At 43.9% G+C, this 24,496-nt stretch overlaps 1 protein-coding gene across 2 annotated transcripts in view; it reads left to right on the forward strand.

Annotated features, from left to right (window-relative positions):
- Positions 1–21,303, forward strand: part of LOC121547229 (katanin-interacting protein) — a 41,021-nt gene extending 19,718 nt beyond the window's left edge. The window contains exons 17-28 of one of the 2 annotated variants that reach the window (XM_041858389.2): positions 96–310; positions 438–516; positions 679–856; positions 15,320–15,485; positions 15,817–16,007; positions 16,343–16,407; positions 17,100–17,210; positions 17,891–18,132; positions 18,914–19,074; positions 19,424–19,459; positions 19,829–19,914; positions 20,306–21,303. In XM_041858389.2, coding sequence (XP_041714323.1) covers positions 96–310; positions 438–516; positions 679–856; positions 15,320–15,485; positions 15,817–16,007; positions 16,343–16,407; positions 17,100–17,210; positions 17,891–18,132; positions 18,914–19,074; positions 19,424–19,459; positions 19,829–19,914; positions 20,306–20,364 — 1,589 coding nt within the window. In that variant the 3' untranslated portion in view covers positions 20,365–21,303. The remainder of the gene's footprint in view (positions 1–95; positions 311–437; positions 517–678; positions 857–15,319; positions 15,486–15,816; positions 16,008–16,342; positions 16,408–17,099; positions 17,211–17,890; positions 18,133–18,913; positions 19,075–19,423; positions 19,460–19,828; positions 19,915–20,305) is intronic. The other variant, XM_041858390.2, reaches the window with a different exon arrangement.
- The last annotated feature ends 3,193 nt before the right edge of the window (positions 21,304–24,496 follow it).

Here is a 24,496-nt window from a genome sequence, read left to right on the forward strand (position 1 = left end):
ACACTCAGTGTAGGTTTAATGTCATTTGTTGGCCATGCATTAAAACATGTTTGCCTTTAACATCTTGAATTATACCTCCACCCCTCTCCTCTTAGGTCTGGACCAATTCGGGGACACCATCTTGTTCACCATGGACGATGAGATCCTGGAGGCTATGTCGCGCTACGACGAGACGTTCTTTGGGGAGGCGGAGTGCTTCGAGGGACTGATGGGGTATGAGGAGGAGCTGCAGAGGCCCAGCACGGCCGACGGAGAGGGGGAGGACAGACCCTTCACACAGGCTGGCTTCAGACCCGAGGACGACCTCGCTGTGAGTACCACATGGCTGACTGGGACTATACAGTGAATACATGGAAAGCCTGGATTGATATAAGACGTGCAGGTTTTGCTCCAGCCCAGCACTAACATTTCTGGTTTCTTTTCACTGCCATTTTCAGTTAAAACTTCATCTGAACGCTATTGATGGTCAGTCTGAGGAGACCCTGGAGCAGATCCCAGGAATGTACAATGGAAAGTGTGAGTACTCCCTTCTAAGTTAGTGTTATTCATTATCAATTCATTAATTCCTAATTTTACACACAGGACTGGCTTTTTCTGTCTGTAAAATGTAACTAGCTCAGCTTGTTTCACACTGACTCTCCAAGCTCTCTCTCTCCTCCTCCCCCCCTCTCTCTTCAGGCCTTAGGATAGAGTTGAGTATGACGTGGGGGGACTCCCACTACCTGGGCCTGACAGGGTTAGAGGTGTTGGGGAAGGAGGGGGACAGCCTGCCTCTGGACCTTACCATGGTGGATGCCTCGCCACGGGACCTCAATGACCTGCCTGAGTACGGCCAGGACACACGCACCCTCGACAAGTCAGTACTGTGTGTGTGTGTGTGTGTCTGTGTGTGTGCGTGCGTGTCTCTGACCTCACAACGCTGACAATGTAGATGGATTGAACTGCATACCCTCTGACCACAGGATGTACAGGTAAGGGATACAAACTATATTGAAAGCAGGTGCTTCCACACGTGTGGTTCCTGAGTTAATTAAGCAATTAACATCCCATCATGCTTAGGGTCATGTATAAAAATGCTGGTCAGGCCATTATTTTGGCCATTATTTTAGCTACCATGGCTATACCCGCATAAGATGACAATGCCCCCATCCACAGGGCACTAGTGGTCACTGAATGAAAATGATGCAAACCATATTCCATGGCCGTCTCAGTCACCAGATCTCAATCCAATTGAACACTTAAGGGAGATTTTGGAGCAGCGCCTGAGACAGCGTTTTCCACCACCATCAATAAAACACCAAATTATGGAATTTCTCTTGGAAGAATTGTCACATCCCTCCAATAGTTTAGTTTAGTTTAGTTTATTAGGATCCCCATTAGCTACTGCACGTGCAGCAGTTACTCTTCCTGGAGTCCAATATAGAGTCCACAATTTAGTTCCTATAGTGTCAATGTTTATTATGGCTTTCATTCAATATACAGTGCATTCGGAAAGTATTCAGACCCCTTGACTTTCTTCCACATTTTGTTACATTACAGCGTTATTCTAAAATGGATTAAATAACCAAAAATCCTCATCAATCTACACACAATTTTTTGTTTTTAGAAATGTTGGCAAATGTATTACAAATAAAAAACAAAAATACCTTATTTAAGTATTCATACCCTTTGCTATGAGACTCGAAATTGAGCTCAGGTGCATCCTGTTTCCATTGATCATCCTTGAGATGTTTCTACAACTTGATTGGAGTCCACCTGTGGTAAATTCAATTGATTGGACATGATTTGGAAAGGCACACACCTGTCTATATAAGGTCCCACAGTTGACAGTGCATGTCAGAGCAAAAACCAAGCCATGAGGTCGAAGGAATTGTCCATAGAGCTCCAAGACAGGATTGTGTCAAGGCACAGATCTGGCGATGGGTACCAAAAAGGACAACCATCTCTCCAGCACTCCACCAATCAGGCCTTTATGGTAGAGTGGCCAGATGGAAGCCACTCCTCAGTAAAAGGCACATGACAGCCCACTTGGAGTTTGCCAAAAGGCACCTAAAGGACTCTCAAACCATGAGAAATAAGATTCTCTGGTCTGATGAAACCAAGATTGAACTCTTTGGCCTGAATGCCAAGCGTCACGTCTGGAGAAAATCTGGCACCATCCCTACAGTGAAGCATGGTGGTGGCATCATGCTGTGGTGATGTTTTTCAGCGGCAGGGACTGGGAGACTAGTCAGGATCGAGGGAAAGATGAACGGAGCAATGTACAGAGAGATCCTTGATGAAAACCTGCTCCAGAGCGCTCAGGCCCTCAGACTGGGGCGACGGTTCACCTTCCAACAGGACAATGACCCTAAGCACACAGCCAAGACAACGCAGGAGTGGCTTCGGGACAAGTCTCTCAATGTCCTTGAGTGGCCCAGCCAGAGCCCAGACTTGAACCCGATCGAACATCTCTGGAGAGACCTGAAAATAGCTGTGCAGCGATGCTCCCCATCCAACCTGAAAGAGCTTGAGAGGATCTGCAGAGAAGAATGGGAGAAACTCCCTAAATACAGGTGTGCCAAGCTTGTAGCATCATACCCAAGAAGATTCAAGGCTGTAATCACTGCCAAAGGTGCTTCAACAAAGTACTGAGTAAAGGGTCTGAATACTTATGTAAATGTGATATCAGTTTTTCTTTTAAAATATAAATTTGCAATAAAATCTAAAAACCTGTTTTTGCTTTATCATTATGGGGTTTATTACATTTACATTACATTTACGTCATTTAGCAGACGCTCTTATCCAGAGCGACTTACAAATTGGTGCATTCACCTAATGATAGCCAGTGGGACAACCACTTAAATATATATATATATATTTTATTATTATTATTTTTATACTATCCCAGGTATTCCTTAAAGAGGCAGGGTTTCAAGTGTCTCCGGAAGGTGGTCAGTGACTCCGCTGTCCTGGCGTCATGAGGGAGCTTGTTCCACCATTGGGGTGCCAGAGCAGCGAACAGTTTTGACTGGGCTGAGCGGGGTAGGGGGACCAGCAGGCCAGAGGTGGAAGAACACAATGTCCTCGTTTGGGTGTAGGGACTGATCAGAGCCTGAAGGTAAGGAGGTGCCGTTCCCCTCACAGCTCCATAGGCAAGCACCATGGTCTTGTAGCAGATGCAAGCTTCAACTGGAAGCCAGTGGAGTGTGCGGAGGAGCGGGGTGACGTGAGAGAACTTGGGAAGGTTGAACACCAGACGGGCTGCAGCGTTCTGGATGAGTTGTAGGGGTTTAATGGCACAGGCAGGGAGCCCAGCCAACAGCGAGTTGCAGTAATCCAGACGGGAGATGACAAGTGCCTGGATTAGGACCTATGCCACTTCCGGTGTAAGGTAGGGTCGTACTCTGCGAATGTTGTAGAGCATGAACCTACAGGATCGGGTCACCGCTTTGATGTTAGCAGAGAACGACAGGGTGTTGTCCAGGGTCACGCCAAGGTTCTTTGCACTCTGGGAGGAGGACACAATGGAGTTGTCAACCGTGATGGCGAGATCATGGAGCGGGCAGTCCTTCCCTGGGAGGAAGAGCAGCTCTGTCTTGCCGAGGTTCAGCTTGAGGTGGTGATCCGACATCCACACTGATATGTCTGCCAGACATGCAGAGATGCGATTCGCCACCTGGTTATCAGAAGGGGGAAAGGAGAAGATGAATTGTGTGTCGTCTGCGTAGCAATGATAGGAGAGACCATGTGAGGATATGACAGAGCCAAGTGACTTGGTGTATAGAGAGAATAGGAGAGGGCCTAGAACTGAGCCCTGGGGGACACCAGTGGTGAGAGAACGTGGTGCGGAGACAGATTCTCGCCACGCCACCTGGTAGGAGCGACCTGTCAGGTAGGACGCAATCCAAGAGTGAGCCGCGCCGGAGATGCCCAACTCGGAGAGGGTGGAGAGGAGGATCTGATGGTTCACAGTATCAAAGGCAGCAGATAGGTCTAGAAGGATGAGGAGGAGAGAGAGTTAGCTTTAGCAGTGATTTGAAGTCAAGATATAAAAAATCCAAAGATGTTTCAATAGTTGATTTATTGATTGAAAGATAAAGAAGCTCTGTTTAGCTGTAGGCTTTGGTTTCAAGGGTGTTATGGCTGTGTACATCTGCTGCTGTCCAAGGTTTTGAAATCGAACATTCTGAAATCTGCGTCGCAATAAAGGAGTATGTCATACTTCATAACATTATCAAGCGATTTAAGAAGGGATGTCAACATAACTTGTAGCGACGTAAGAAGCAAAATTCGGTTTTCCATCAAAATAATAATTATTGTGCGCTAACGTGACGTAAAAAATGAATTTGCATATGTCGCAAGATAAAATATAATTTGCCGTTTTTCAACTCGCCAGATCATTTTCCATCAGTGGATGTCGATTTAACTTGTTTGACTCCTATCTATTGTAAATAAATCCCTTTTGCGCATGTGCATAACTATATATAAATCCGACAGGAGAGTTTGAGTGATGAAAGTTGTACAGAGGATCTCGAAATCTCTGTGCAAGAAACACTTGGACGAACTTAAAAAAACTAATATTATTTTCTGGCAATTGTGCCTTATTCTGTGCCAGATGTTAAGACTACAAACCGTTATAAATGGATAATGCAAATAGCTAGCTAGGCCTATTTGCGTGATTGACTTGTCATTTCAATAGGCCTGAGCTACTGAATAAAATCAGGGTTTACGATTGTAATTCAACTTTGCCATGGTTTGCTTAGCTAGATGCAGGTAGCGGATAGCCCCTGATAGGCCTACATCTTATGTCAGATAGCCTACAGTAGCCTAGGCAAAATGTAATATCAACGATTTAGCAGCTTGCTTAGTTCAAATTGACAGACTAATTTATTGAACATAGCGAGGCGATTTCGAAGTAAGAAAGTGCTTGTGTTACCCAATAGCCTATACAGGCTAATGCTTGAATAGGCTACTGAGGATGGGGTCGTAATTTGAATCACTGAATCTAATAATAAAATGGATATTAATATTATTGTCAATAAAAGCCAGTGTTTTTTTTACCAGTAGCCTAATCTGACTGACTGTTACCGTCAATCTAATGCATTCCAACGGCTGATAGGCAATTGCGATAGATCTGACCATGATCACAATTGATAACTTCCAGTTTCATTAACTAAACATGTCCATTAATTATTGCATAATAACACAAGTCTACAACAGCAATTAATTGAAATTATATGCTATTTATTAAATCCGTTTGCCAGCTCCAGGTAAGGCTACAGAAGTGGCACAAATTGATTTGCAATGACTCCAGTGATATCGTCATTTCAACATATTTATTGTATCAAATGGTATGCTAGTAGCCTAAAATGGCATATAAATTAATACTTCATGGCCAACAGATGCAAATGTATAATTCTCCACATTTAATGTTAGTTTCATTGTGGACTTATGCCCAAAACAGAAGCACGTGAGGCAGTTCCATAACTTCCATTTCAAATTTCCACTCACGCAGCACTCATTGTTTTTTAGCAGCATATGCCCACGTGGGTGATTGAAAGATGAACTGAGGTCCACACTCCAGTCCAGTTGGTGGTGGTAATGCACCTTAAAGTTGGATGCCGACCGACATATAAAGTCCACAGAAGAAAACTACTACTACTACATTTACATTTACATTATTTAGCAGACGCTCTTATCATCATAAAGTCAAAATTGGCTACATCATAAAAATTCATGAAAACTTAATTTAAGGTAAGGGTAATCTTAATTTAAGGTAAGGGTTGGGTTGTTCATAAGGTTAGCAGTTTGGTTAAAGTTAGGTTTAAATTCAAATTTTAAGAAGAGAAATTGTATAAATAGGGTTTATGACCCAAGGAGCCAAATGTTTCACCTGTGGTTGGAGTCGTAGGAGTCGACTCTTGCTCGACTCCCAAAAACATGCTGAAACGGATGCGCACACACACACACACCATCTCATTGTTGCAGTCCTACTAGGAAGACTACATTTGCGTTCTAGAGGACTGACATGAGCATGATGCTGCCCATTTGCCTATAAAAGGCCTATTTTGTTTTAATATAGAAGGTGATGTGTAGGAACTAGAATATTTCAATGATATTTCTGCTGTGTGCAGCCTTGACGGATCCCATGGGATGATGCGGCGTACGCTGATAAACCTATTCTTTGCCATGTTAGAGCCCTATTCAGACAGGTATTACTAGAGACGTTGGTTATGTAATTATTATCCAAGCATGTGCGTTATTTCAGAGGATGATTCACACAGGATTAGTTTTTCCAAACTGCCCCCTGTAATTCATTTTTTTAAAAATTGAATTTACTCTTATGACGGAAGCCTGGAGGTTTTTATTGTAGGCGTGACGCTATTTCAACGTCATGTCTAGACAATAATAGGCTACACTGATAACTCGTGCTTGGCTGCCAAATGTATAGGTCTCCCCATAATATTTAAATTGATGAAGTGTGATCATAATCATTATTTTAGCAATCCATCCATGGTAGACGTCCTTACTAATAACAATGCCCCACATCCTGCTGATTTGAGCTGCTGAACCGTATTTGCTTTTGACTGTGTTTATGGATGAAAGGGAAAGGGAAAGGTGAACTTGCCATTTCCCAAAAGTTTAGCGGGGATGCTTTGCGATCTATTGCCTAGGACAGGGCTCTCCAACCCTGTTTGTGGAGAGCTACCATCCTGTAGGTTTTCACTCCAACCCTAATCTAGCGCATCTGATTCAATAGCTGGTTGATAAGATGAATCAGGTTAGTTACAACTGGGGTTGGGGCAGAAACCTACAGGAAGGTTGATAGCGCTCCAGGAACAGGGTTGGAGAGCCCTGACATAGGACATCAACAGCCAGCCAGGGTTTCATTAAATAAGCTATAGGCAATACTTTTTATTGCACAAATAGGCCTAATTAAACGGATGCATTTGGCGATGTTCAACTTCAATTCACTGGCACTATGAATAATAGCTTAGCCATACTCATTGGTAGCCTACTTTAATATACTTTTGGTGAATTTACGAGGCATTGCTAGATTACCAAGATATAGCCTATGCGCACGGTTCTCTGTCTCTCTGCCTGCCCCGATCCTCTCTCTCTCTCTCGCTCTCTCACCTGCTCCCCTTTTTCTGTATCACTCTGTGTGCAATAATAGTGTTTAACATGATTTTTGAATGACTACCTCATCTCTGTAGCCCACACATACAATTATCTTTAAGGTCCCTCAGTCGAACAATGAATTTCAAAAACAGATTTAACCACAAAGACCAGGGAGATTTTCCAATGCCTCGCAAAGAAGGGCACCTACTGGTAGATATGTAAAAAAATAAATAAAATAAAAAAACTGACATTGAATATCCCTTTGAGCAAGGTGAAGTTATTAATTACACATTGGATGGTGTATCAATACACCCAGTCACTACAAAGATACAGGCACCCTTCCTAATTCAGTTGCCGGAGAAGAACGAAACCACTCAGGGATTTCACCATGAGGCCAATGGCAATTTAAAACAGTTACAGAGTTTAATGGCTGTGATAGGAGAAAACTGAGGATGGATCAACAACATTGTAGTTACTTCACAATACTAACCTAATTGACAGAGTGAAAAGAAGGAAGCCTGTACAGAATACAAATATTCAAAAAAATGTATTCTGTTTGCAACAAGGCACTAAAGTAATACTGCAAAAAATGTGGCAAAGCAATGAACTTTTTGTCCAGAATACAAAGTGTTATGTTTGGGGCAAATTCAATACAAGACATTACTGAGTACCACTCTCCATATTTTCAAGCATAGTGATAGCTGCATCATGTTATGGGTATGCTTGTAATCGTTAAGGACTGTGGAGTTTTTCCGGATAAAAAATAAACAGAATTGAACTCCTTCATAGGCAAAATTCTAGAGGAAAACCTGGTTCAGTCTGCTCACTGGGAGATTGGGAGATTAATTCACCTTTCAGCAGGACAATAACCTAAAACACAAGGCCAAATCTACACTGGAGTTGCTTACGAAGAAGACAGTGAATGTTCCTGAGTGGCCGAGTTAAAGTTTTTACTTAAATCTGCTTGAAAATCTATGGCATAACCTGAAAATGGTTGTCTAGCAATAATCAACAAAAATGTTGAAAAGAAAAATGGGCAAATGTGGCACAATAAAGGTGTAGAAAGCTCTTAGAGACTTACCCAGAAAGACTCACAGCTGTAATCACTGCCAAAGGTGCTTCTACAAAGTATTGACTCAGGGGTGTGAATACTTATGTAAGTGAGATATTTCTGTATTTAATTTTCAACACATTTGCAAAATTCAAGTTGTCATTGTGTCTAGATGGGTGAGAATTTTTTTTATTTTATCGATTTTGAATTCTGTCTGTAACACAACGAACTGGGGAATAAGTCAAGGGGTATGAATACTTTCTGAAGGCACTGTATGTCCCTCCACTGCAAGGATAAGACACAGTCTAAAGTGTCAATTATAACGAAGTGTCCCAAGTATAATGAAGTGTCCAATAAATAGTAGGTTCCCTTTCAGTCGGTCACTTAGTATAACATACAGTGAGGGAAAAAAGTATTTGATCCCCTGCTGATTTTGTACGTTTGCCCACTGACAAAGAAATGATCAGTCTATAATTTTAATGGTAGGTTTATTTGAACAGTGAGAGACAGAATAACAAAACAAAAATCCAGAAAAACGAATGTCAAAAATGTTATAAATTGATTTGCATTTTAATGAGGGAAATAAGTATTTGACCCCCTCTCAATCAGAAAGATTTCTGGCTCCCAGGTGTCTTTTATACAGGTAACGAGCTGAGATTAGGAGCATACTCTTAAAGGGAGTGCTCCTAATCTCAGTTTGTTACCTGTATAAAAGACACCTGTCCACAGAATCAATCAGATTCCAAACTCTCCACCATGGCCAAGGCCAAAGAGCTCCCCAAGGATGTCAGGGACAAGATTGTAGACCTACACAAGGCTATAATGGGCTACAAGACCATCGCCAAGCAGCTTGGTGAGAAGATGACAACAGTTGGTGCGATTATTCGCAAATGGAAGAAACACAAAATAACTGTCAATCTCCCTCGGCCTGGGGCTCCATGCAAGATCTCACCTCGTGGAGTTGCAATGATCATGAGAACGGTGAGGAATCAGCCCAGAACGACACGGGAGGATCTTGTCAATGATCTCAAGGCAGCTGGGACCATAGTCACCAAGAAAACAATTGGTAACACACTACGCCGTGAAGGACTGAAATCCTGCAGCGCCCGCAAGGTCCCCCTGCTCAAGAAAGCACATATACCTGCCCGTCTGAAGTTTGCCAATGAACATCTGAATGATTCAGAGGAGAACTGGGTGAAAGTGTTGTGGTAAGATGAGACCAAAATCGAGCTCTTTGGCATCAACTCAACTCGCCGTGTTTGGAGGAGGAGGAATGCTGCCTATGACCCCAAGAACACCATCCCCACCGTCAAACATGGAGGTAGAAACATTATGCTTTGGGGGTATTTTTCTGCTAAGGGGACAGGACAACTTCACCGCATCAAAGGGATGATGGACGGGGCCATGTACCATCAAATCTTGGGTGAGAACCTCCTTCCCTCAGCCAGGGCATTGAAAATGGGTCGTGGATGGGTATTCCAGCATGACAATGACCCAAAACACACGGCCAAGGCAACAAAGGAGTGGCTCAAGAAGAAGCACATTAAGGTCCTGGAGTGGCCTAGCCAGTATCCAGACCTTAATCCCATAGAAAATCTGTGGAGGGAGCTGAAGGTTCGAGTTGCCAAACGTCAGCCTCGAAACCTTAATGACTTGGAGAAGATCTGCAAAGAGGAGTAGGACAAAATCCCTCCTGAGATGTGTACAAACCTCATGGCCAACTACAAGAAACATCTGACCTCTGTGATTGCCAACAAGAGTTTTGCCACCAAGTACTAAGTCATGTTTAGCAGAGGGGTCAAAAATGTATTTCCCTCATTAAAATGCAAATCAATTTATAACATTTTTGACATGCGTTTTTCTGGATTATTTTGTAGTTATTCTGTCTCTCACTGTTCAAATAAACCTACCATTAAAATTATAGACTGATAATTTCTTTGTCAGTGGGCAAACGTACAAAATCAGCAGGGGATCAAATACTTTTTTCCCTCACTGTACTATGGGGGGAGTCAACGACCAATCATATTCACCTGAAGAAAGTTAAATCACGCCCAATGGATGCCGAGCCCGCCCTCGCAAGCCCCACTTTCCTGGCTATAATACCGGGGCTCGCATTCATTTAATCAATTCTTCGCTCTTCCACTCGCCGGAAGGAAGAACGTGCCACGCAATTTGCAAACTTTTCAAGCACACAAAGACTACGAGATTCGGCTCCGACTTAGGTGTCTGTTAGTGGGGAGAGGGCACTCGCCCCACTAGATGTTGCAAGTTTGGTCTTGGTATCGGTTTTTGTGTTAGCTAAAAACTCACTACTTTCTGCCCTGCTTGTGTAGCCAGTGCTTCCTTGCTTGAGTAAGATGGCCAGTGGTAAAAGTAAGTTCAAAAAGGCTAACCAGATGAGTTTGAACCTCCAACCGTGCTCTAGGGCATGTGGTTTCACAATGAAAATTAAAGATACTCACGAGTGCTGTCCTGTTTGCCTGGGGTGGAAACACGCTCAGGAGGCTTTGACCAGTTCGTGGGATCATTGTCTCCGGCGGGGGTTCAATTTCTATTGGGCCTCGTGCTGACTTTGTGAGAAGCTGCTAGTGAAGGGTCTTCCGGTGAAGTGACCTCAGGAATGGGATTGACTGAGGCCGGGAGAGAGCAGCAGCTGTGGTCGGAGTTGATAGGGGTGTCATCCCAGCCGAGTGAGGCTCATTCCGGTTTCTCTGGCAGTGTTCAGATTCCGGGGATGATATACTATCCCCGGTTGGCTCTCGAGGATTTTCAGAGTGTGAATCGGATGACATCAGTCCGGGGCAGCCTAAAGCCCCGGTTTTGGATTTGGCGGGGGAGAATTAACCATTGGTGGTTAATGCGCCTTTGATGGAGCTGTGTCGTAGGGCGACAGATCACCTGGGGGTGGATTGGCCGTCTTCTCCCAAGCATTTACTGTGGCAACAGTGCTCCCAAGTGGCTCGGTCAATGGGGGAAAGTTACAGGGTGCCAAAGTCCCTGAACCCGGTGTGGGCCAGGTATCAGAACGCCGATACCATGAAAGCACATTGTTTTACCCAAGGTTTCTCAGTGTTCAGGGGTATTGAGAGTGCAGTATCGTCCAGGTGTGGGCATAATAAACAAAGTTCCTTCCCCACTTTCAGAGTGGTGGATATGAAAAAAACATGACAACAAAACAATACAAATATATCCAGTCCTCAGGGTGGCGCTCTGCCCCTTCAGGAGATAATGTATGGGAGACAGTCAGTGTACTCTGTCCAGTGGCGGGCATGCGCAGTTTCACCATGGGTGATGTGGAAGGTGACGAAGGGGTACGGTCTGCAGTTCGCTGTGCATCCTCCTTTTCGTGGAATCATTACGTCAATGGTCCCCGAGGTCCTAGCGCCTGTCTTGAGAGAGGAGATTTCCTCCCTCCTTTAGAAGCAGGCTATTCGGGTGGTCCCCTTGTCAGAAGTACAGAGCGGTTGGTACAGCCGGTACTTCTTAGTTTCCAAGAGAGATGGAACATTGCGTCCCATCCTAGACTTACGTGTTTTAAACAAGCACCTCAAGGTTCGCAAGTTCAAAATGCTCACACTTCACTGGCTATTGCAGTCGGTGCATCCCAGCGATTGGTTCACTTCCATAGATCTGAAGGATGCGTATTTTCATGTGGCTACACATCCTCCCACAGAAAGCTTTTGAGGTTTAATTTCAAGGGTTTGGCATACGAGTTTCTGGTCCTGCCTTTCGGGCTCTCCCTATTGCCCGCACCTTTTCTATGTTGGTGGAGGCGGCTTTGGCACCTGTGCGGTGCCAGTGGATCAGAGTATAGGCCTATCTGGATGATTGGCTGGTCATAGCGGAGTCGAGGGAACAGGTGGAGCTCCAAACTGCCATGCTGGCTTCCCATAATCAGTCTCTCGGGTTCATAGTGTATCACAAGAACATTTGTTTGACTCCTGCTCAGCGCATTCAGTTTTTGGGTCTCATTCTGGACTCGGTTCTGAATAATGCATTTTTGTCCCAACCGAGGAGGTTCGCATTCCGGCTCTGTCTGGCACGGTTCCTCTGTGATAGCTGTGGTGCCTCTGGGACTTCTGTTTATGCGTCTCGTTTCAGCTCTGGGTGATTGCTATGCGTCTGGACCCATCTCGCCGCTGCCATCGGTTGCTCAAGGTATCTCTGTTCTGCCTAAGGGCGTTGACTCCTTGGAGGGACCCGCGACTGCTGTTGCAGCGGGTTCTCATGGGCCGGGTAGTGTCCCACAGGGTGATCACAACAGATCACAACAGATGCGGAAAGAGGGATTTGGTCAACAGCGCAAAGGGCGCTGCATATCAATTACCTAGAGCTACTGACCGAATGTTGGAGGTCCATCATGCGTTGGTAAGGTCCAACAACAGGACGGAGGTGGCGTACATCAACAGGCAGGGTGGGACGCGGTGTCTCTCTCTCCTAACCCTGGCCCGTTATCTGCTCGTATGGAGCAGTGTGCATTTCCTGTTGCTCAGGGCGATGTATCTTACCGGATCTCTCAGCGTGGGTGCGGATCTACTTTCCAGGGGGGGGTTGGGGGAGTCCTGTCTCTACGGAGTGGAGACTGCACCCCTTGGTGTTTGCCCAGATATGGGACCGGTTCGGCAGGGCCGACGTAGATCTTTGCGCTTCTTGAGAAAACGTGCATTGTTGCCTGTTCTTCTCAATGAGGGATCTGGGCGCTACGTTGGGAATGGGTGCTTTGGCGTATCAGTGGCCTCGTACCCTGCTCTATGCGTTTCCTCCGGTGGACCTGATTCAGGCCACCATGGAGAGGGTCCGTCAGGAGGGTCTGTTGCTGATTATGGTGGCTCCCCGTTGGCCCAGACAACCCTGGTTCCCGGGGATCATCTGCCTGCAGATATGGGATATGTGGGTCTGGCCCATAAAAGTTAGAATTTGACGGCTAAGTTTTTACCCTCGAACATGATTACGACTATGCAGTCGGTGCGTACGCCCTCTACGAGAGAGTTGTTTACATATAAGTGGCGCGCACGTTTGAGGGTTGGTGTCAGGTTAAAGGAGTTTCTCATTTTCAGAGCTCTTTGGTGGACATTTTGATGTTCCCGCAAGAGCTTTTTGAGCAAGGCCTTTCTTTTTCCACATTGAAGGTTTATATGGCAGCCATCTCGGCGTGTCATGTAGGGATTGACGGCTCTACCCCGGGGTCTCATCCTCTGGTGGTGCGGTTCCTGAAAGGCGTGCATTGGCTCAGACCATTGTCTAAGCCTATGGTACCGACCTGCGACCTGGCTTTGGTTCTGGACTCTCTGTTTGAGCCTCCCATTTGAACCATTGGAGTCTGTGGACCTGAAGATCCTTTCCTACAAGACTCCACGCGCTATCATTACACCCTTCCTGTTTTCCCCCAAGGTTATGCCTATGTCTTACAGGTCTCTGGCTTTTGAGCTGTTCCCTTTCTCACCTCCTCCATTTGCTTCCAGTGAACAACGGAGGTTGCATGGCCTGTGTCCGGTGCGCACTTTGCGCACGTATATGGATAGGGCCAAGGATATCCGCATTTGTGACCAGCTTTTTGTTTGTTTCGCTAATCCAACTCGGGGTAGGGCGCTTTCTAAGCAGCGCCTTTCTCATTGGATTGTGGAGGCTATCTCCCAGGTGTGTGCTCACTCCGCTAGGGGTGTGGCGGCTTCTTGGGCATTGTTCAGGGGCATGATGATTTGTGATATCTGTGCTGCAGCAAGTTGGGGTTCACCACATACCTTTGTGAGGTTTTATCGCTTGGATGTAACTGCTCCCAGTGTGGCTCATAGTATTCTTATGGTTGGGTCCGGGAGTGGGAGTTAGGCAGTGCACAGGTTGCGCATTTATCCAGGTTACCACAGTTCCCTGTGGGTTTGAGCCTTGGGCTGCCGTGGTACATCGACTCTCGTCAATGCTATGCAGCGCATATGTGCGCTTTACAAGTCATGACAGGTGTTCTGTTTTTTTGGACTTGCGGTTCCTTGACATTTCAGGCTCACAAGGGACACTACATGGCCAAAAGTATATGGACACCCCTTCAAATTAGTGGATTTGGCTATTTCAGCCACACCCGTAGCTGACAGGTGTATAAAATCGAGAATAATGGTCTGGGGCGTTTTTTCATGGTTCGGGCTAGGCCCCTTAGTTCCAGTGAAGGGAAATCTTAACGCTACGGTGTGGATAAACTTGACTGGCCTGCACAGAGCCTCCACCTCAACCCCATCGAACACCTTTGGAATGAATTGGAACGCTGACTGCGAGCCAGGCCTAATCGCCCAACATCAGTGCTCGACCTCACTAATGCTCTTGTGGCTGAATGGAAGCAAGTCCCCGCAGCACTGTTCCAACATCTAGTGGAAAGCCTTCCCAGAAGAGTGGAGGCTGTTATAGCAGCAAAGGGGAGACCAACTCCATATTAATGCCAATGATTTTGAAATTAGATGTTCGACGAGCAGGTGTCCACATACTTTTAGCCATGTAGTGTAAGTATTGTTCTTGGAACCGTGGGGTCTATGGACTTGGGCTTCTGTGGCATCGTGTCAGTGCGCATAGCCAAGTTAAAGCAGGTTATGGTTCCCTATATAGGGCTTTGACAGTTCAGGCCTCATGAGGCTCTGACAATTCAGGCTTCTCGGATAAGTATTAGGGAAAAAGGTGGCTTCTGTAACCCCTTTTTGGAGCCGGTTAAACCTGTGTGCTTGGTCTGCTGTGTGCATGCTATTTTGGTACCCTCTGAGCTGGTTTGGGGCGTGATTGTATGTCCCCATAGTATGTTAGACCGAGTGACCGACTGAAAGGGAACGTACAGTTATGAATATAACTACTGTTCCCTGAAAAAGGAACGAGGTATAACATATTTTGGCCTGCGTAGTCAGGGGTATTGGGCTCGCTGAAGAGTGGTACTGATTTGAGGAAATGAATGCAAGCCCCGGTATTATAGCCAGGAAGGCGGGGCTTCCGAGGGCTGGCTCTGCATCCATTGGCCCATTGAGAGTGATTTCAGTTTTCTTCAGGTGAATATGATTGGTCATTGACTCCCCCCATAGTATGTTATACCTCATTCCCTCCTTCAGGGAACAGTAGTTATATTCATAACTGTACGTTTTCATTTCCAACATACTCCTGAATGACCAGTGTGGTGTCTCTCTCTCTTCTGTCCAGACTCATTGACGGCCACAACATCACCACTGAGGACCAGCACATGTGGCTGATTCCATTCTCCTTTGGCCAGCACCACACCCTGATGGTGAACTTTGACAAGGCCCAGACGGTGGCTGGCCTCCGCATCTGGAACTACAACAAGACCCCAGAGGACTCCTACAGAGGGGTGAGAGAGAGAGTCACTGGGATGGAGAACTGGCTTTAGTAGCCTGGAGGAAGTGTAAATTCAAATTGAAATATCTGGGCCCTGTAGGTTGCTTTTGTATTTGTGAGTCTTGTCATTAAAGGTGCAGTGCAATGTAGTTGTACAAATCTATACGATGCCCCATAAGGGTGCTTTACACTCTGCCATAGATCCTTAAAGATATCTGAATATTGACTGAGAAAAAGGTTTTTTAAGGGGTGAATACCTATTCCTCACAAAAACACAATTCTAACCATAATACCCATTTCTTAAGATACCCATCTCTTATTATCCCTATTCCTGTGTTCTCCAGGTGAAGGTGATCCATGTGTCTCTGGACAATATGCTCATCTCTCCAGCAGAGGGCTTCCTCATCAGGAAGGGACCAGGGAACTGTCACTTTGACTTTGCTCAGGAGATCCTCTTCATTGACCTCCTCCAGACCCCCACCACAGGCCTGGTCAACAGCAAGAGGACAGCAGAGGACTCGGCCTACACACTCAAGTGACTACTTACTTCTAGGCTAGTCTGGTCCCACATCGGTTTGTGCCGTCTTACTAATGACCATACGAGTTGGCAAGACGGCACAAACAGATCTGGGACCAGGCTAATTGTAGGCCACCTCCCAGTAGGAAGGTGTTTAATGTAATGTCTCTGTTGTGATGCATCAAACTGTTTTAGTGTCTCGTAAAATAGCATTCTATCTATTATCCCCACTGTGCCAAACACCTAGTCATGTATCAAATTAATCATTCATATGATAATTCATATACTCTACTACTGTAATGCAATACAATATGAGATGTCATTTTAAGGTTTGTGCCTTGTGTGGTTTTCAGGGCTGGCTCCAGAAGACAGGAGCAAGCCAGCATGGACTACGAGGCCCCCATCATGCCTTGTGGATGTATCCTTCCTCCTGCTGCTCACAAGACATAGTCCCACAGAATATAAGGCCTACAGCAGGGATCCCCAACTACATTCAGCCACGGGACGATTTTTTTCTTAAGCGGATGGTCGGGGGTCCATAATGATAAATAATTTGTACACAAGAAGCCCAAACAGATATAGTATTTGACAAAAACATAATCAATATCAAACGCTGATTACATTGGGATAAGATCACATATGTCTCTCTATTAATGCTTAGAATACTTGGGAACAGATTTTCTAAATTAAAATCACTTTGAGCTGATTTACTGGTGATTGTATAGTCTTTTATGTCCAACAACGAATATTTTATACAAATACAAAAAATCTTCAGAAATCACACAGATTTGGCCCACTGGCTGCCATTTGGGGAACCCTGGTCTACAGTATGCCTTTACTAACGTAACATGTCACCTTACATAGACATACAGCAATACTGCGACCAGTGGATAACATTTACAAACAAAATATTTCACCTTTTAGTGGATAGAATTGACAATATACAGTATATATTATACCTTTCATAGAAGACATACTGTACATATTCAATGTCATTACAACCAGTTTCGCCTACTTGGGATACTGTGATCACTAAATGACTTGATGACTGTAAAAGTACTGAGTGTGTACACGGCTCCACGTCTCTTCCTTAACCCTTGACCCCATCAGTCATCTTCCAGCTGCAGCTGCTGACCACCTGGGGTGACCCCTACTACATCGGCATGAACGGCCTGGAGTTCTATGACCAAAACAACGAGAAGATACTCCTCAGTGACAACAGTATCCTACCTACAATGTTATCACCACACACACACACACACACACAGAGAGAGAACCACCACTGCTGCAATCTACACTTACACCCAGTGGTCACTAGTCTCACTTGACCTGACTGGCTGAGCTAGCTAGCGTGAGACTTCGAGTCTGGCCTAAGACTGGTCATCAACCCTGGTCCTGGAAATCCACAGGGTGTACAGGCTTTCGTTTTATTCCAGCATTAAAACACATTATTCAGTCAATCAAGGGTGTGCTGATTAGTTGAATCAGGTGTGTTTAGTGCTGGTGTCCCTGTACCGGTCTCCCTGTACCGGTACAGGGACACCAGCCTGCTCTCCCTGTACCGGTCGTCACTATCTGGCCAAGTTGCAAAGTCGGAAGCCCCACCTAGTTCTACAATTTCTGTTCTTAAAATCTGTTTTTAAACTTAACCCTAACCACACTAGTTTTTGTTTTCATATACATTTTTACGAAATTTCGATATAGCCAATTTTGCAGCTTGTTCATATAGTGGGAACCTCTTGTACCTTCCCTGGACCAAGTTTAGTGAAATCCCAAACTATAAATGTACCCTGAAATAGTAAAAGGGTGGCTTCTAGTGGAGGAAATGGAAATGGCAGGAGTAATGACATGGCAGTCAACACAGTTTGGCTGAGTCCATTCTTTAACAGTGCTTCTCCTAGATATCGCTGCGTTCCCAGACAGTGTGAATGTCCTGGACAGTGTGAACGGTGATGTAAGGACTCCAGATAAGCTGGTAGATGGAGTGAACAACACTCATGATGGCAGACACATGTGGCTAGCACCGGTGCTCCCCGGACTGGTGAATCGCGTGTATCTCATATTTGACCAGCCAGTGACCGTGTCCATGATCAAACTGTGGAACTACTCCAAGACACCACAGAGGGGGGTAAAGGAGTTTGGGGTAAGTCAGTCTTCTCTTCTCTCTCCTCCTTAGTACAGTAACACAGACCATATTCATCAGAGAGACCCAGATCTTAGGACTCGGGAGCAAAGCAGAATAAGAATAATTTCAGACTATAATGGTCTAATAAAGTACTATTACTATGAACTCTTCTGTAGATTTTTATTTCACCTTTACTTACACGGATAAGTCAATTAAGGAAAAAAATCGTATTTACGATGACGACCTGTCAAACATCAATAAACAACAATGACACTATACATATCTATATACACATCTATACATATCTATATACACATCTATACATATCTATATACACATTTATACACATCTATACATATCTATATACACATCAATACATATCTATATACACATCTATACATATCTATATACACATTTATACACATCTATACATATCTATATACACATCAATACATATCTATATACACATCAATACATATCTATATACACATCTATACATATCTATATACACATTTATACACATCTATACATATCTATATACACATCAATACATATCTATATACACATCAATACATATCTATATACACATCTATACATATCTATATACACATCAATACATATCTATATACACAACTATACATATCTATATACACATCAATACATATCTATATACACAACTATACATATCTATATACACATTGCTGTAAACAAGAATCTGTTCTCTGTTTAACTTTCTGGGCTAAAATAAGGGGTAATAAATTAATGCCTGCAGTAAGCCTTATTTGTGTACCTTGTGTAGCTGCTAGTGGATGACCTCCTGGTGTATAATGGCATCTTGGACAGTGTGAGCCAGGCGGCGCGGGGCATCCTTCCCACCTGTGACCCGGTGGTGCCCTACCACACCATCCTCTTCACCGACAACGCCCACATTGCCCACCGTGAAAGGAACACTGTCATCAGGTAACCCAGCATGGACTTTGCTGCTGCAGCCTGATATAAGCAAATTATTTCCCTGTCCATCAAAATGTACACATGTGCGGATAGGTTTGGCTGCTTGTCCATCAACTTGCACACATGCTTATTGGTTCTTCTGTCTACATGTTCATAGTGGCAGAGTTTGTGAAGTCATTTACCATATTCACATGATGTGAGTTGTTTCAAATGGCAGGAGACTGTAGCTAGCATAGTGGGAGAAACTCTCCTGTCTTTTCAAGGACAGACGTTCCTATTAGTTATAACGGTGTAATTGGCACTGCAGTCTTCCTCTTTGTGACTCGTGTTAAACGGAGATGTGCTCTCTCTACTCCAGCCCCCGAGGTGGTAGCAGACATCACGATCTGAAACAGTGAGTAACAGAGTGTCTCATTACCCTTGTCAGCCCCCCGGTCGATTCATGTTAAAAGAAGTTGCGTTCATGTCCTCAAGTCACCCCACCTCCAACCCACAGCTTGGTTTGTGATGCCAAGTTCTTCTACAGTAGTTCCAAAAGACCTCCTAGTCCCTTGTCACTCATGTCTCTTGTCTCTCCATCTCTCTGTAACTTCATTGTAAGACATAAGACTTGGACCTGCTCGCGTTAAGCTTTGTTGTCGTCAGTCAGTCCGTCCTTAGTTTTTGTGTTGCTCGCATGCTCCAGCCTTTCATATACCTGGCCAGGTTATGCAGAGACACAAGTGAAACTGGTGTGTTTTCCCCTCCTTGTGTTGTTTTGCAGCAATTATGTGGAGGACCAAGATGTGAAGATGACCAATGAGAATCAGATAGTCCATCACAACAACAAGAAACAAACAGTTGATCCAGGTAGGCAATGCAATTCAGCCAGAATGTCTTTGTTCAGTATATATACATTTAAAAAAGACCAGGTATAATACAATAATCAGTGAGCAGCAAATTAAACTAGAAGCTACATTATTAATATTGGTATTTCAGAGATGAAATTTCCACACTATTATCAACCAAAATGTTTCAGTGTCTTTTAAACATATCAAAGACACCAAAACGTCTGTGTGAATTTCCCCCCTGCTTGCTGAAAAAAGGGGGGAAAATACATTTTAAAAAACAAAAAACTGGAATTTCTGATATTTTGTCTATTTTTGTGTGTGAACCACCTTAATTTTGTCTCTCGTCTCTCCATCTCTCTGTAACTTCATTGTGAATGAACCAAAACCATATTTGGTTTCCAATCTTGCAGCGCTTCGTCCTAAAACCTGCATGACGGACACTGGGAAGCTCGGGAAAAGGAGGTACTGACAGACGGACTGACAGGCAGATGATCGGACAGACGGACGTCGATGGAGTCCCACTGGTCAAATGGAGGGAACAGAAATGAAAGGATGATGGTTTACTGACTGTATCTGCACTATCCCACTCGGGGGACTTTTAACACAAAGCCTTGACCAGCTGAAAAGAAACACATTTCCATTGCCCTCCATTAGTAATTACACTGTAGGGAAGTGTTGCCTAGTGATACTTTAGAAGAGGACAGAGCTTGTACAGAACACATTAGGTTTGTATCCATCTGCCCACAGGATCAGCCTTCCTTTTTCTGGTTGGATTGGTTTTCTTGTCACTCTTTCTCTCTAGACTCCTACAGATGTATAGTACATGTGTAGTAACAACATCAGATATATAGTACTTGTGTAGTACTACAACAGATGTATAGTACCTGTGTAGTACTAACGTTGCATCAGATTAATAGTACCTGTGTAGTATTACTACATCACATAATACCTGTGTAGTACTACATCAGATGAATAGTACTGTACCTGTGTAGTACTACGTCAGTACTACATCACATGTATAGAACCTTTGTAGTAGCTCCTGTTTTGATTGTCCTTTTCACAATGTCAGGGTGAACCTATATAAGGCTGCTATATCAGCCATCTTTGTGCCTAGTTCTATTACTACTCCTATCTGTCGCTGCTTTTCGTGAAGTTGTGCTGCATTCTCCTGCTGCTCCTGATGCACAGATACTCAAAGATGAACTCAGTGGCAACAAGTACACTCTTAGTAGATGGGATCTAGATCCTACATTTATGAATGAGTTGTGTTCATGAAAAGCCTAGTGGGCTATAAGTTTGATAGCCCCTAGCCTAGTGGCATAACACATGACAATTTAGTAATGCACCTGCAATGTGCACCAACACATATGAACGCTATGCAGTAAACCAGTTAAGATTTTTTCACGTCTAATATCTCACAGTCTGTTTTTTCTAGGTGCATTTGGTGGCAGATGGGGTTTTAATACAGAGGGTGGAGAATATGACTGTCTCTTCCATAAAGTAGAATCAGGCAGAGTATTGGTCACATTGAAGCAATAGGTCTGATACAGTTTTGAGCCATGCTAGGCCACTGCATTTGCCTAAAGGCCCAATGCAGATGTTTTTATATCAATATTACATCATTTCTAGGTTTCAATTAAATACCTTACTGTAGTAGATTTCCATTAAAATGGGAAAAAGTAGCTATTTCTCAAGCCAGAATTTTGCTAGGACTGTATGGGAATGGTTTGAGTAGGGAGGGGGAAACTGAAAACTAGCTGTTATTGGCAGAGTGGTTTGGAACTCTCTTTGTTATTGGTCTATTAACCAATTTACCGCATGGTGATGTCATGTCACCATGGAAAGCCGAAACTCCCGCCCATGCAAACCTGCTGATTAGAAGGTCCAATCAGGAAATAACACAGATCACATTTTTTCACACTTTTACAGTGTTAGTTTCATCAACTGTTGTACAATATGATATAAAACACAGGAAAAAAAGTAAATTTGCTTCTTAGATGTACATTTTGCAGCCCTGAATATATTAATATATCATATTTTGGATTAAGTAATATATTGGTGAACATACATATACACATACACACATATATATACACACACATATATATATATATATATATATATACATACACACACACACATACATATATATATATATATATAGTACCAGTCAAAAGTTTGGACACACCTACTCATTCAAGGGATTTTCTTTATTTTTACTATTTTCTACATTGTAGAATAATAGTGAAGAAATCAAAACTGTGTCACCAGCAAAACACCCCCACACCATAACACCTCCTCCTCCATGCTTTACGGTGGGAACTCCACATGCGGAGATCATCCATTCACCCACACCGCGTCTAACAAAGACACGGTGGTTGGAACCAAAAATCTCCAATTTGGACTCCAGACTAAAGGACAAATTTCCACCGGTCTAATGTCCATTGCTCGTGTTTCTTGGCCCAAGCAGGTCTCTTCTTCTTATTGGTGTCCTTTAGTAGTGGTTTCTTTGCAGCAATTCGACCATGAAGGCCTGATTCACACAGTCCCCTCTGAACAGTTGATGTTGGGATGTGTCTGTGACTTGAACTCTGTGAAGCATTTATTTGGGCTGGTAACTCCAATTAACTTATCCTCTGCAGCAGAGGTAACTCTTGTGTCTTCCATTCCTGTGGTGGTCCTCATGAGAGCCAGTTTCATCATAGCGCTTGATGGGTTTTGTGACTGCACTTGAAGCAACTTTCAAAGTTCTTGAAATGTTCCGTATTGACTGACCTTGATGTCTTAAAGTAATGATGGACTGTCATTTCTCTTTGCTTATTTGAGCTGTTCTTGCCATAATATGGACTTGGTCTTTTACCAAATAGGGCTATCTTCTGTATACCCCCCCTACCTTGTCACAACACAACTGATTGGCTCAAACGCATCAAGAAGGAAAGAAATTCCACAAAATAACTTTTAAGAAGGCACACCTGTTAATTGAAATGTATTCCAGGTGACTACCTCATGAAGCTGGTTGAGAGAATGCCAAGAGTGTGCAAAGCTGTCATCAAGGCAAAGGGTGGCTATTTGATTTATATATTTTGATTTGTTTAACACTTTTTTGGTTACTACATGATTCCATTTGTGTTATTTCATAGTTTTGATGTCTTCACTATTACCCTTGAATGAGTAGGTGTGTCCAAACCTTTGACTGGTAGTGTATATATATATATATATATATATATATATATACAGTGGGGAAAAAAAGTATTTAGTCAGCCACCAATTGTGCAAGTTCTCCCACTTAAAAAGATGAGAGAGGCCTGTAATTTTCATCATAGGTACACGTCAACTATGACAGACAAATTGAGAAAAGAAAATCCAGAAAATCACATTGTAGGATTTTTAATGAATTTATTTGCAAATTATGGTGGAAAATAAGTATTTGGTCACCTACAAACAAGCAAGATTTCTGGCTCTCACAGACCTGTAACTTCTTCTTTAAGAGGCTCCTCTGTCCTCCACTCGTTACCTGTATTAATGGCACCTGTTTGAACTTGTTATCAGTATAAAAGACACCTGTCCACAACCTCAAACAGTCACACTCCAAACTCCACTATGGCCAAGACCAAAGAGCTGTCAAAGGACACCAGAAACAAAATTGTAGACCTGCACCAGGCTGGGAAGACTGAATCTGCAATAGGTAAGCAGCTTGGTTTGAAGAAATCAACTGTGGGAGCAATTATTAGGAAATGGAAGACATACAAGACCACTGATAATCTCCCTCGATCTGGGGCTCCACGCAAGATCTCACCCCGTGGGGTCAAAATGATCACAAGAACGGTGAGCAAAAATCCCAGAACCACACGGGGGGACCTAGTGAATGACCTGCAGAGAGCTGGGACCAAAGTAACAAAGCCTACCATCAGTAACACACTACGCCGCCAGGGACTCAAATCCTGCAGTGCTAGACGTGTCCCCCTGCTTAAGCCAGTACATGTCCAGGCCCGTCTGAAGTTTGCTAGAGTGCATCCAGAAGAGGATTGGGAGAAAGTCATATGGTCAGATGAAACCAAAATAGAACTTTTTGGTAAAAACTCAACTTGTCGTGTTTGGAGGACAAAGAATGCTGAGTTGCATCCAAAGAACACCATACCTACTGTGAAGCATGGGAGTGAAAACATCATACTTTGGGGCTGTTTTTCTGCAAAGGGACCAGGACGACTGATCCGTGTAAAGGAAAAATGAATGGGGCCATGTATCGTGAGATTTTGAGTGAAAACCTCCTTCCATCAGCAAGGGCATTGAAGATGAAACGTGGCTGGGTCTTTCAGCATGACAATGATCCCAAACACACCACCCGGGCAACGAAGGAGTGGCTTCGTAAGAAGCATTTCAAGGTCCTGGAGTCTCCAGATCTCAACCCCATAGAAAATCTTTGGAGGGAGTTGAAAGTCCGTGTTGCCCAGCGACAGCCCCAAAACATCACTGCTCTAGAGGAGATCTGCATGGAGGAATGGGCCAAAATACCAGTAACAGTGTGTGAAAACCTTGTGAAGACTTACAGAAAACGTTTGACCTGTGTCATTGCCAACAAAGGGTATATAGCAAAGTATTGA

This window comes from Coregonus clupeaformis, chromosome 31 (genome assembly GCF_020615455.1).
Source record: "Coregonus clupeaformis isolate EN_2021a chromosome 31, ASM2061545v1, whole genome shotgun sequence".
Lineage (NCBI taxonomy): Eukaryota > Metazoa > Chordata > Actinopteri > Salmoniformes > Salmonidae > Coregonus > Coregonus clupeaformis.